This window comes from Chiloscyllium plagiosum, unplaced genomic scaffold (genome assembly GCF_037043375.1).
Source record: "Chiloscyllium plagiosum isolate Xiang-an unplaced genomic scaffold, Cpla_swu_hap1 HiC_scaffold_12, whole genome shotgun sequence".
NCBI lineage: Eukaryota > Metazoa > Chordata > Chondrichthyes > Orectolobiformes > Hemiscylliidae > Chiloscyllium > Chiloscyllium plagiosum.
Window position 1 is genome coordinate 37226651 of NW_028270150.1, and position 14854 is coordinate 37241504.

The 14854-nt window shown below is 39.3% G+C and overlaps 1 protein-coding gene across 4 annotated transcripts in view; it reads right to left on the reverse strand.

Annotated features, from left to right (window-relative positions):
* Positions 1–14854, reverse strand: part of impg2a (interphotoreceptor matrix proteoglycan 2a) — a 77198-nt gene that overhangs the window by 16787 nt on the left and 45557 nt on the right. For all 4 annotated transcript variants that reach the window (XM_043701126.2, XM_043701125.2, XM_087992683.1 and 1 more), the window contains 3 exons: positions 12372–14413; positions 9228–9447; positions 2051–2261 (listed from right to left, as the gene is read on the reverse strand). In XM_043701126.2, the coding sequence (XP_043557061.2) occupies positions 2051–2261; positions 9228–9447; positions 12372–14413 (2473 nt within the window). The remainder of the gene's footprint in view (positions 1–2050; positions 2262–9227; positions 9448–12371; positions 14414–14854) is intronic.

Consider the following 14854-nt stretch of genomic DNA (forward strand, 5'->3'; position numbering starts at 1 on the left):
CTGACAATCTTGAAATTGTAAGCCTTACTTACTGACATCTAACTAATAGAAACAGAGTGTCCTTCTTTATTAGATTTCTACACACCGACCCGCCGAAGCGCAACCCACCCATACCACTACATTTACCCCTTGCCTAACACTACGGGCAATTTAGCATGGCCAATTCACCTGACCTGCACATCTTTGGACTGTGGGAGGAAACCGGAGCACCCAGATCTTGTCAAAATTCTTCATAATTTTGAACACTTAAATAAGATCACCTCTTAACCTTCTCTATTTCAAGGAGAATAAGCCCAATTTCTCTAATCTTTCCTCGTATTCAAAATCCCTCATTATTGGCGTCCTTCTAATAAATCTCCATTGCATTCACCTGAAATACGGTGCGCACAAATGATCACAATACCCCAAATGAAGTCCGATCAATGGTTTAGAGGGGTAGCATTAATCCCTTGCTTTTATATTCTATTCTTCTTTAATAATAATGTAGACATTGTATACTCTGGTGCTCCCCTCAAAGTTGTACCATTGTACTTGTATTGCTTTTCTGTGTTTCTTCCACCAAAATACATTTTTCACATCTGTGAAAAAATAAAACACATTTCTTAAATTGTGCACTATTGTATGCTTTATGTTGTCATCTCTGTCCTTCTTAGTGTTCTGAACTTTCCCGTGTTAATGGTATGAGTGCTGTATCATATTTTGAAATGGATCTCCCTAGTTCAGAAATAATCTTGGTGAATGGCTGCATTATCAACTGTCAAATAGCATAGATGCAAAAGACATCCGTCTACAATTAACTGATGGACCCTATTGCTGTAGTTACTGGGAACTCAGTGCATTCAGAATAACTTGCATTGCCTCATGTACAGGGCTATATTGTGAATAATGCCACCAAAAAGCTGTTACATGGAGATCACTGCCATCTTTATTAATGTAGAACACTGGACTTTTATGGAAATTCAGAATCCTTCCATTGCCTGCAATAAATTCTTGAAGCAAAATACCTCCCTGTCTGCCTGGGGGCTATATGGCTTGAAGATTCATTTGATGTTCCACAACACAACTCTTATGGAACTTGGAGGCACACACAGCTGTTACATTCTTTTTACACAAGCTACCATACAATATAATGTGCAACAAGACAGTGCCTAATTGTGCTGCACTAAGTGCTGCATTCTCTTACAGTTCAAGCAAATCACTGCCTCCTTAACAGCATTAACTTCCTCAATGCCTCATCTGGCAATTCCTTAGCAACATCACTACGTATCTCCCATCAATATATCTATGTTGAATTTTGATGTTCTCTTCTATCAAAAATATATTTGACTAATGTTGAGCTTGTCAGCACTTTGCAGAATCTTGTTGTTAATATGTTTTCTACGTTTGTGATCAGACATTTTCTACAAGCATTGAACTATCAAACTTGATTATTGATATTTTGAATAATTATAGTCATTAAATGCCATGTTGGGTATAAAGAGATTTCAGACAATTATCGATAATGAAAGCACAACATAGCTGACTCTTATTTTATCATTCAGTCACCAGGATCAAATGTTCACAAATTGGATGTTTGAATTAAAATTTCAGTAACAGTTTCATGAGATGGAAGATGGGTATGTTTTACTCCCATGTCTAATAGAGTGTTAAACTTTTGAGTTCAAAATCTTCAACAATGTTTTTAACCAGGTTACCAAAAAATAACATCATTTTTCTGAACTCAGATTACCTTAAATGGAGATTTGAAAAAATATACAGGTGCATAAATTAACATTGATAATATGGAAAACAATCTTTTCTTAGTAGATACAGTTATGATGAAAATCGTACTTAGCAATTTATTTACACAATTGAAAATCTGAATATCTGAACAAGGAACAACTGGCAATAAATTTGTTAGAAGATGTGAAAAGAGAGAATAGCTGATCTGACTTCCAGATTCTGTACTACAAAACAAATTACGCAATAAATTAAATACAATGCATGTTCAGGTTATCTGAATATGACATAAGAATTGTTATTTTGCTTAACTAAGTCAACTGGAACATACCTGCAGATTGCTCCTTGGCCTGGAATTATATCACATTTGCCATCATTAAGACAGAAGTCTGTGTCTATATCACAAATACTTTGACAGGGTAAGTCATCCACACTCATATACCCAGCATTACAGACACATTCTGACTCTCCTGTCCAGTGATTCACCAAGCATTCAGAATGTTCATTGCAGGCTTGAAACTTGCATGGGTCAGCCCCATTACCTGAAATCATAAGGCACAGCTGTGTATTAGTTACAGCCCCTGTTACAAATAGACAGTACATGGTACAAAATGTGGTTCATTGAATAGACAATGGAAAATACAATGTGCACATCATCCAGGAATTCTCTCCACCATTCGGTTTCCTCCCACAGTCCAAAAATGTGCAGATTAGGTGAATTGGCCATGCTAAATTGCCCGTAGTGTTAGGTGAAGGGGGTAAATGTCAGAGAATGGGTCTGGGGTGGGTTGTGCTTCGGTGGGTCGGTGTGTGGACTTGTTGGGCCAAAGTGTCCACACTGTAAGTAATCTAATCTAATCTAATCTAATCATCGCATGCAAGTTCCCTTCCAAGTCACAATCCATCCAACTTGGAAATATATCACCATTCCTTCAGGGTCATTGAAACTCCCTTGTGAATGGATTTGTAGGTCCACCTACACCAAATGGACAGTAGCAGTTCAAGAAAGTAGCTCACCATCACCTTCTCAAGGGTGACTAGGGACAAGCAATAAATAGTGGCCCAGCCAGCAATGCCCACCATCCCATGAGCGAATTTTTTAAAAGCCTTAGGATATTCAGCATGTTTAAAAGCAGCATAAACATTTGCTGGTGTTATTCTTACTAATGTTGTCTTGAATGATCATCTTTAAAAGCTCCCCCCCCCACCCCCACCCTCTCAACTCTAATCTCCAGTCCTCACTTTCGCCTCACAATTTCTCCTGTCATCCAAATTCGTGAATATTACCATTCTTAACCTTCATTTTCACAGGAATATGCTGGTCCTGAACTCTAATCACATGTCCTTTAAAAGAATTCCATATGACAGATGTAGATTCATCCTCAAACAACTGCCCCGCCAATCTGCATCCCGCAGTTCCTGCCTAGTGTTGTCATAGTTAGCCTTCCCCGGATTTAGTATTTTCATCTGAGGACTACTCTTTTCCTTATCCATAAGTAACTTAAAACTTACAGAATTATGGTCACTGTTCCCGAAATGCTCCACCACTGAAACTTCAATCACCTGGCCGGGGTCATTCCCCAATACTAAGTCCAGTATGGCCCCTTCCCTAGTTGGACTACTTACATATTGCTTCAAGAAGCCATCCTGGATACACCTAACAAATTCCCTACTTCATCCAAGCCCTTGGCACTGTGAGTTTTAGTCAATATAAGAGAAAATAAACACACTTATTTTGACAATCCTAATGTTTTTACATTTTTCTATAATCTGACTAGATATTTGTTCCTCTATCACCTGCTGCCTGTTAGGAGGCCTGCAGTACAATCCCAACAAAGTGATTGCATCTTCCTAATGTTGAACACTACCATACAGTCCTATACATTGGGGTGACAGGCCGCCTACTTGCGGAACGTTTCAGAGAACACCTCTGGGACACCCACACCAACCAACCCAACCGCCCCGTGGCTGAACACCTTAACTCCCCCTCCCACTCTGCCAAGGACATGCAGGTCCTTGGCCTCCTCCATCGCCAGACCATGGCAACACGACGCCTGGAGGAAGAGCGACTCATCTTCTGCCTAGGAACCCTCCAACCACAAGGGATGAATGCAGATTTCTCCAGCTTCCTCATTTCCCCTCCCCCCACCTTTTCTCAGTCCCAACCCTCAGATCAGCACCGCCTTCTTGACCTGCAATCTTCTTCCCGACCTCTCCGCCCTCACCCCCTCTCCGGCCTATCACCCTCACCTTAACCTCCTTCCACGTATCGCATTCCCAACACCCCTCCCCCAAGTCCCTCCTCCCTACCTTTTATCTTAGCCTGCTTGGCACACCCTCCTCATTCCTGAAGAAGGGCTTATGCCCGAAATGTCAATTCTCCTTCTTCTTTGATGCTGCCTGACCTGCTGCATTTTTCCAGCAACACATTTTTAAGCTCTGATCCCCAGTATCTGCAGTCCTCACTTTCTCCCTGCCATTTAAAATTAGGCCATTTTAGAGGGCAGGTAAGAGTCAACTACTGTGGATCTGTAATCACATGTAGGCTAGTCCAGGTTATAAAAAAAGACACTCTTCCTTGAAGGCCATTAGTGAAGCAGATGTTTTTTTTTAAACCACAATGGTTTCATAGTCAACATTACGCTACCATTTAAAATACAGATTTTACTGAATTCAAATTTCACCATTTGCTGTAGTGGATTTGAATTCATGTCCCAGAATATTTAGCCTGGAGTCCTAGATTACTAGTCCATGATGCCATCCCACAATTCAGAAAATTTGGAAAAGAAGTTTGTAACTAGTAGAAAATTATCATCATGTATGGTAAATAAATCTGTTACAATTTTGGAGGAAGGAGCCAATGGAATCTCATGAGGTTGTAGAGATTTTTTTGTGTTGCTGTGGTTGGGGACTCTGGCACGTTTTGCACTTCCTCGTTGTCTTCTCCTTCTCATTGTTGATCCCCTGCCAATACACAAAATCCTGCGCCAGGCGTCTTTTTGGCTCAGGCCCATATGTCCCTGGTGTAACTCTGTCAATATCTTCTGGTGAAGAACTTTAGGCATAACCTCTTCTTCCACCTCAAAACTTATGCCTCCTGAGATAGCTAATTCATTTGTGAACAGCCAAAAGCACTTGAGTATGTCTGGCATCATTTTTATTGTGTCAGATCATGCTTTGATGATAACTTTCTAACATGTGTTCTTTTGTGAATCATCAGTTCTTTCTTCCTGAAGGTGGTTGCATTTATGCTGGCCAAAATTAAATAAACGGACTTTAAATATAATCTTTTACCTCAATGTCCATATTATCTACTTGTAAGTCGAATGGACTTTCTGCATTCTTATTTGAATTTCATTGTAGTCTATGTGGTGCATTTCTTAGTGGTTTGCAATTATTTACAAAGGTTTGTGGTCAGTTTCTTCAAATAATTGTTTATCAACAGATCCTCGAGGAATCTTGTGATATCAAAATTCAAAGCTAGTGTTTTGCACTCTACATTGGAATAACTGGATTCTGCTTGCGATAGGCTTTCAGATCAAAATAAATTTTGTTTACTATCTTGCATGTTTCCTTGCACCTTAGTACTGTAAGATACAAGTTTCCAATTTTGCATGTTTGAATGATTCAAACACAGACTGATGGCCCTCCTGCCATACATATAGGATGCTTTCATTTAGAGATTTATTAACAAAGGTGCCTTCTTGCAAAAGTTTGGTAGAAAATTTGGGGTGACATGGTGGCTCAGTGGTTAGCACTGCTGCCTCACAGTACCAGAGACCCGAGTTCAATTCCAGCTTCAGGTGACTCTGTGGAGTTTGCACATTCTCCCTGTGTCTGCATGGGTTTCCGCTCACAGTCCAAATTTGTACAGGTTAGGTACATTGGTTATGCCAAATTGCCCATAGTGTCCAGGGATGTGCAGGACAGGACAATTAACAATGGGGAGTGCAGGGTTACAAAAATGGGATGGGTCTATGTGTAATGTTCTTCAGAGTATCAGTTTGGATTTGGTGGGCCAAATGATGTGCTCCCACACTGTAGAGATTCTATGCAAGTGCTAGGAATCTGAGACATCTCTGCAAACCTCATTTGTTTCGGGTGGTAGGCATGTGTCATACATCGTTGACTTTGTCTGGGTCAGGACAGTTCTCATAATCTGAATTAAGGCCATAAGTAGTAAAGTAGGCCATTGAGTCTGCTCTACCATTCAATGAGATTATGCTGGTTTGATAATCCTCAACTCCATTTTCTTTTAATTTGATTCATATTTCTAAAATGTGACAAAGAAGGCAGAGGGAAGCTTAAATTTTTTTATCCCAAGACATTTGGACAGCCTAAATGTACTCCTGACATAGACATAGGCCAGCTCTTACTGACAGGGTTTTTAACTGGAATCAGGGAAATGAAGTGCAGAACCTAATGCATGCATGAGCTTTTGGGCTCTCTAACTACCACTTGATTAGTGATGTGTTGGGCTCTGGGTACTGACCATTGGAGCTTGTATTTGGGGTAGTTCACTGCCAGCACCCCTTTTTTTCTGTGCTGATTCCAAAGGCCTGTCTAATAGACAGTGGTTGAGAATAGACTATTGCCAGACTAACAAAAAAAGGCACTTGTCTTACACAACAAGATGTAGATAGCAATAGATACAAATAATATTGATTACATATAACATATGTGCACAGAAATGGGTCCTCAGCCCATGACTAGTGAAGCATAATTACAATGATGAGGGGGCTAGAAATGGCAGGTCTGTCTCCACCGGACATCATATATGACTGCCTGATTTTGAAAACAAAGACTGTGAGACATCTTTAGATTGGGTGAAGATGAATGCAAGTTCATCATAATCTCCCTCACAACCATTACCTTACATAACAATAACAATCATGGCAGAAAACCCATCAAAAGTTGTCTTCCTGTTCCCTTCTATTTAATGCCCAAAACTGATGAGAAAATTGAGGGGGATGTCAGGAAGTATCATCTTCTTCTACAACATCATTTGAATACCTAGGCTGGAGCTGTGTGTACTCCAGGTGCAGAACTAATTGCATTCTTCAGGAAAAACACCGCATACAAACAGTGTCCAGTCAATATCATCTTCATGTATTTAACAGCTGAGCATTCCCCAGGAGCAAAAAATAAGAAACCTCTCCTGGCAATTCTTTGAAAATGTTGCCACTCTTACTTAAAGTTAAAAAAATCACACAACACCAGGTTATAGCCCAACAGGTTTACTTGGGAAGCACTGTTGTGTGACTTTTAACTTTGTCCACCCCAGTCCAACACTGGCACCTCCAAATCATTACTTAAAGTACAACCCCTATATACAGTCCCTAAATGCTGCAAATTTATGATTATGATTAGATTCCCTACAGTGTTGAAACAGGCCCTTTGGCCCAACAAATCCACACCGACCCTCTGAAGAGCAACCCACCCAGATCCATTCCCCTACATTTACCCCTGACTAATCCACCCTAACACTACATGCAATTTAGCATGGCCAATTTGCCTAACCTGCACATCTTTGGACTGTGGAAGCACCCGGAGGAAACCCACACAGACATGGGGAGAATGTGCAAACTCCACACAGACAGTCGCCTGAGGCGGGAATTGAACCCGGGTCCCTGGCGGTGTGAGGCAGCAGTGCTAACCACTGAGCCACCATGCTAAATTTCTTTTGGCAATTATTCAATTAATCCTGAAAAATGGGTCACAAGGGAGTTGTAAACAAAACCTGGCTTCAATTTTATCTCCACAGATCTCTGTGAACTCTGTTGAACCTTGGGTAATCTTCTTAAAGTCTATAACTATTACAAGCACTGAAGCCAGGTATGAACATGAGAAGAATTTAGATTACTACAATCCTATTAATGATATAGTAGCATGGCCAGAAACGCACGTACAAAATAACAGCTATCCAAATAACCTTTGTTAAAGTTAATTTTTATATAAGGTAGCTGGACCTTGCATTTCAGCTCCTTTAGTATTTATTATGAACAGGATTCTGCTCATCAAATTATGATGCTGTCAGTCAATACAGGAAGGGACTCTGCTTTTGTACCAATAAAAAAAAATTTCAATATCTCACAATTATCACTGAATTATCAAATAGAATTGAAAATTACTGGTGACTGTGGAATAAGCAATGTCACCCTTGGTTCTCACCTAAAGTACAGGAGGAAAATATGAATTCAGAATAATTCAAAGGGAAGTCAATTACAGGGCAGCCGAATGTTCAATTTGGGTGAAATTTCATTCCCATTACTGTTTTTTTATTTATTTATCTCTAATCTACACATTGGCTTGGATTTTACACTTTTCAGAGGGAGATGCAGAGGAAGGTGAGTGGTCCACTTACCTCCTTCCCACCATCTCAGTTTGGAGAATTAAATGTCACATGACCAACCAGGGACCATCCAGCAAGAGGCCCACTATTTGGAGGTGCAACCTGATGCTCTGCGCAATGGGGGATCTAGGCTGGGATATCGTGCAGCTGAAGGGTTATGCCCAACAGAACGTTAGTCGAGGTTACTAATTTAACAGACTCCTGCTTATTGAATCTGTATTTGCTTTTAAATGAGGCTTTCAAATGTCAAAAGATTAACTCAAAAATCATCCTGATGTTGTCACCTTCACCCAAAGAAATTGCTGTTACATTTAGCCATGGTCCCAGCAGGAGCTTTTGTTGTTTGGCCCTTGTGTCATTCCTTTAAAATTTCACTCATGGGCTGTGGACATTTATTGCTGATCCCTAGTTGCCCATGAGAAGGCAGTGGTGACCTGTCTTCTTAAACTGCTACAGTGTAGATGCTGTAGATTGACCCATGGCTCATAATTATGGAATTCCAGGATTTGACCTAGCGGCAGTGAAGGAATAGCAATACATTTGCACGTCAGGATGTGCAACTCATTATGCATACAATATAGTAACCACGATGCATTCTCATCTGACTTCCAAGAAAGAAAATGGATGACAAAATCTTCCATGTAATTGTCTTTTTTAACATGTTAAAACAGCTTGTTAATTTGTGATTTAAAATGCTGGCAGGGTTTCCAATTTGCACGTTTGTCTTGTGTAATACTTAAGGCTGAAGTCATGATATCAGGCTGGAATTCCATATCATCACACCACATTATATTTTCACACCATTTCATAAATATTTTATATATTCCTCATCCAGTTGTTAACAACAACAAATTAAAATAATGGCAACCAGCAAAAATGAAAGCTGTACTTTCTTCTTCATTGAACAATGCATAATAATTCATGTTAAAAGGTTTGCCCTCACACATCTTACTTGACAGGATGAGTTTTATAAAATCAAGCCAACCAACTTCACAAAGCACTTTACTGGATCAAAGTAGATGAAAACATTGATATTATCAGTCATTCACATAGCTTGTGCTTACCGGTCATGCTTCAGAATGGATCATGGATACAACAAAAGCAGAAAATATGAACATCTTATGGAAAAATAAACAAAACAGTAGAAACTATCTACCTGATTCAACATCCAGAGAAAATCTATCAATCGCAAGGTTCATCGTCTGGTATGCTGTGTTGCAGAAATCATCCAGGATTAGGTAAACTGCATTGGTAACATTCTGTGGAACAGGCTTTGCAAACTTCATCCGGCTGTTAACAATAATGCTACCATTTCTGAAGTTTAAGATTTCAAGGTGCTTGAAATCAGTCAGGTTGGACTGGAGGTATGGAACCAGCTAGAAAAGAAGCAAGTAAAACTCTTGATAAGCATTGAATTGCTTCCTATACAAGATTTACATTTATTACATTCTGTGTTTACTGTCATTTTATTTTTCCAAAGTGTCTCAATTTTCCAATAAAGGAAGAATAAGTTTGATAAAACTTGTCAAATTCTTTGAGAAGGAATTCACAGTGGATGTGGAAAGGGGGATGCTGATTTCACGGCCTTAAAGAAAGCCTTTGGCACTGGGATTATTAGAACCTATGAAGTGGTTAAACAAAAGTACGAGAAAACAGAATGAAAAATTACTTAGGAAAGATAACAGAAATTAAAATTATAGGCAAAATTTCTGTGTTTGTTGGAATGTAATGGAAAATAAATCGTTTATGTATGGGTTTAATGTAGATGTGTTTTTGGAATTCCAGGGTTTTGACCAAGTGATACTGAAGGAACAACAGTAATATATTTCCAGGTCAGGATAGTGACTGTCTTGGAGGGGAACTTGCAAGCCGTTGTATTCCCATGTATCTGCTGCCCTCATCCTTTTAGTTGGTTGGTTAAGGGTTTGGAAGGTATTGTCTAAGAACTCTTTGTGAATTGTTATAATGAATATTATGAATGGTACACACTGCAGCTACTGAGAGGCAAAAGGAAAAAGCGTGAATGTTTGTGGATGTGATGCCTCTTAAGCGGGCTTCTTCATCCTCAATAATGTCAAGACTTGAGTACTGTTGGAGCTGCACTTATCCAGGCAAGTAGGAAATATTCCATCACACATCTTACTTGTATCTTGTGGATGGGGGAACAGGCTTTTGGGAGTCCAGAGATGAGTTATATACCACAATATTTCTAATCTCTGACCCACTGTTGTGGCCACTGTGTTTATATGGTTATTTCATTCTGTTTCTAGTCATTGGTAATCCCCAAGGAGTAGATTTTGTGCAAAGGAGAACAAACAATGCTTTACAGTTCTTTTCTGTTGGTACTGGCACAATTGGGATTTATGTAATTTAAGTTGATTAGTGTAAATTGACCTGTATTTTAAAAACAGTTGGATCTCTGAGACTGTTGCCTGACTAATCTGCAATTGTGGCAGTTAGTATATGGTGAACCATGTTTGTTGGCTGCATATCAATCACTGTATTCTGTGAAAAACAACCTTCTAAACATGCTTTCTTGTTTCATGACATTGATCTCTGGACCGTTAATAGGCATTGTTATAAAGGCTGAACTGTATCCAGGAAAGGTCAATAAATCATTTAGCACTTCTAAACCTTGCCATATTGTGTCACACAGTACAGAACTTGCTAAATTATCAATTACTTCACTTACTGGATATGAAATAGCTAGTAAATGAAAGAAGTTTCTTGAAATCAGTACACAGCATTTGTTGCCAAGTTTCGGTTCTGGAGGAGCCTAGATTAATTACATGTACGGGAAATGTTCTTGTCCACATGGAGTACCTAATTTGGAAGACCGACCAAGCAATAAATGTAACTTTTCATCCAGAAGATCTGCTGCTAGTCCAATTCTTGAGGATTTTCGCACTCAAAAGTGAATCCTAACTTCACATGGTTTGATTTCAATTTTTTTAGGATAATTTTAAATAAGGTTTTTGTATTTCAATGCATAATTTAGCCTGCAAAAAAATCTGACTAAATTTTATTGGCTTATACCCACTAGCATGTTATTATCTACCTTCTTAAGAACAGAAAATTAAGTAGAGACATCCTAGAAATTAATTCTTACCTCGATCAAAATGATTAGTTAATTACAGTATCACATCTACCAACTCAGATTCTGCTGTGTTGTTTATGTCAGGAACTCAACCTTTTAGATGCGATCATGATGTCCCTGCACTTATCACCCCCATCCTTAGTTGCTCCAATAAAATCTCTACAGCAGCTTTTGCAAATCCTGGTGATCTTGCCAATGCCAGAGCAGATCTACAGCTTCACTTCCAAATGTGCAAATCACCCCAACCCTTCTCACTTTGAAAGACTGCCATTCACATTTGAAAGACATACCTTGTCTTTCCACTGAGACACAGCCAATTTGAAATCTCATCCCCTCTTGGTGACTCGCTTACTTACGCTTGGGCAGCCTGCCTGTTATTGGTTAATAAAACCTAACCATCAAAATAGGCTATATAGGCATACGTGGCCTAAATACTCTTACAATTCAATATCATATCATAAAACACCAAAATTGGCTAAAGGGATTTGACTATCTATCATATACAAACAAATGTAAATTTAAATCAGATATTAGGAGGAAATAGTGACATAGGAAATGTGAACAGGAATAGGCCATTCAGCCTTGTGAGTCTGTTCCGCTAGTCAATATGATCATGGCTGATCATCAAACCCTGTTTCTACTTTTGTCCCACACCCTTTGATGTCTTTGGCCTTAAGAGTTATATCTAACTCCTTGAAACATTCAATGTTTTGTCTTCAACCATTTTCTATGTCAGAGAAATCCATAGGCTCACCACTGTCTGGGCGAAGAAATTTCTCCTCATCTTGTAGTAGCAAATAGTAGCTACCTCAGTACAAGATCAAAATTAATGTAAACAAAATGATATAGAATTGGTTTATTTGATATTGGAAGCGCATCAAAAGTTAAGTGAAACAGAACTGCCCGATCTGGCACTAGGTGACAAAAAGATGGTTATAAGATCATAATTCTGTTCCAAAAAGAAAATAGTTGTTGAAAGGATCTCCCCAATTATTCTTGAGAGTCAAACATGCCTCATCAGCTTTGACATGGCTTCGCCATTGTTAAGGGAAGCAAGAATTTACATCGCACTATTTGTCCTTAAAACATGTCAAAGTACTTTGCCATACAACAGAACACATTTTGAATGTAATCACTGCATTAATTATCACAAACAAACTATAATTCAGTGATTTAAATGTATATTTGAAAGAGTGAACTTACTAATTCCAAGAATTGTTGTTCCAGTGCTTTATATTCATGTGAACTTTTGTTGAACAAGTCATCTGAGAAAATCATATTCGTCACACGTAGGCTGAAGAAGACTACTAGTGCCTGTCGAGATCTGTGACTTTCTCTAGCTGTGGTGCTTGTTGGAACAGTAACTGGCAATTCTGTGTAGATGCTAGCCATTTCTTCATTATCTGATTCTTCACGATGCTGGAGTATGTATGAGGGATCCAACTTATTTGAGATATCTTGAACTTCAAACATTTCTATTTTATCCTTGGCTATATCTTGAGGAGGTTGTATTTCATTGTGCTCCTCAATAATTGAATCATGGTGGTCTATTGGGAAGTACTCTGTTGTCATATCCATTGCTATGGATGTCTTATTGGCAGGTTTTACTTCAGAAAACACTGTCATGTGTATTCTCTGAATGGATTCATCATCAGAATGAATGCTGTTACTAGATTTACTGTATGCTTGAACAGTGGCTGATGATTTATTGACATTGTGCTCTGAAATAGATACACCAAAGCCTTGCTCTACTACTTTTGATTGAGTAGTAGATCCCATCACTGTGGAAGCAGCAGTATTAGGTAATATAGGGTTATTCCATTCAGTAGCAATAACATTAGCGATTTCAGTGTCTAGTGGAGCTAATATTGTAGGAAAAGGTTGTAAATCATTAAACAATTCTGTGTTTGATTGGACCCCATTTGAAGAATCTAAGCTTGATTGGCTTATGGAGAATGTATCTCCAAAGGGCTGCATCACTAAGATTGATTCTGTGGTTGCTTGCAGCAAGGTAGAGATATCTGCCACCGTCAGTGAGTCTGTCATCAGTTGCTGCATATTGGAAGATGCTGTGATAAACTGCCTTATTGAGGTTGAGTCTTGGATCAACTGACCCACTGTGGGTTGTTCTATTACCATATCTTCTGTGGGGAGAGATTTTGTTACTGTGTGCGCCATGGTGACCAATTCTAACATTTCTTGCTGTGCAGTGTCCAATTCGGTTATTATGTGCCCCTTGGCAAACAATCTCGTAGTGAACTGATCCTTAATGAAAGAAGTTTCTGGACTTCCTTTGGTAGACGACTTTGTTCCTAGATGCTCTGTGACAAAGGCATCCATTGTTGTTTGACTTTTGGTGGATAGTTCAGTCACTGGCAGCTCCGCAACAACTGACTCTTCAATTGATTCCAATGTTTTTGCATGTTCTGTGAAGGGTTGAGCCCTTAAGGTTGAGTCATTGGAATAGTAATTAAAGACATCTGTAAATTCAGATGTTTGTATTGTTAATTCTAATTCACTATCTGGCAACTGGTCAACAGGGGCTTTTTTACTTACTGTCTCTGCAATGTGAGGTTTGATTTCAACACCAATATCACTGTATGAAGCTGTATCATTTAACAAAGGAACATCTATTTCATTAGAGATAATTGTATCAACAAGAATCTCAGGAGGCTCATCAGGCAAATCCCCAATAGTTACACTTGGTACATTTGTCGGATAATCTACAATAATGTCATCAAAGATTGGCATATTTGTGAATTGAATGGAATTGCTGACCAGTGATTCATTATCTAGCTTATCGTGGAAAACTGGCTGAAGGGCTACAGTCGCCCAGGACCGTAAAATGTCTTCCACAGATCCTGTCCTGGATTCATAATTGGAAAATGTACCACTCTCAAAACTAAGCCTCTTTGTTGTACTATCAGATGCATCTGATGTAGTGATTTGTATTGTGGACAAATCAGAGGTTCCTTTCATTTCAATATCAATCAGTGGGCTTAGATCTGAAACAGATGGTGCAAATATTACATTCATTGTGCTCGTTGGCATCTTCTCATTAGAAACATTTTGCTGTTCCACGGGATTTATATAGTCAGTTAATATAACAGGAGTGTTTTCAGCTTCTGACATTCCTTTGCCAGTTGTTTGATCAGACTGCAAATCAATAACTGTTGAATGTGACTGTAATAGCTCTTCAGTACTCAACATGGAATCTTCTGATCCATCCTCCTTGTCTGCAAATTCTAAAAGTTAAAAACACACATTAGATTAGATTAGATTACAGTGTGGAAACAGGCCCTTCGGCCCAACAAGTCCACACCGACCCGCCGAAGCGAAACCCACCCATACCCCTACATTTACCCCTTACCTAACACTACGGGCAATTTAGTATGGCCAATTCACCTAACCTGCACATCTTTGGACTGTGGGAGGAAACCGGAGCACCCGGAGGAAACCCACGCAGACACGGGGAGAACGTGCAAACTCCACACAGTCAGTCGCCTGAGTCGGGAATTGAACCCGGGTCTCTGGCGCTGTGAGGCAGCAGTGCTAACCACTGTGCCACCATGCCGCCCACCATTACTTTGCTTGTAAATTCACTGGAGACATTAAGTAAGTATCAGTGACCAGGTCAACGCTATTAATATCTCCACAACTAGGTAAAATCCATTCTTCATAAAGTT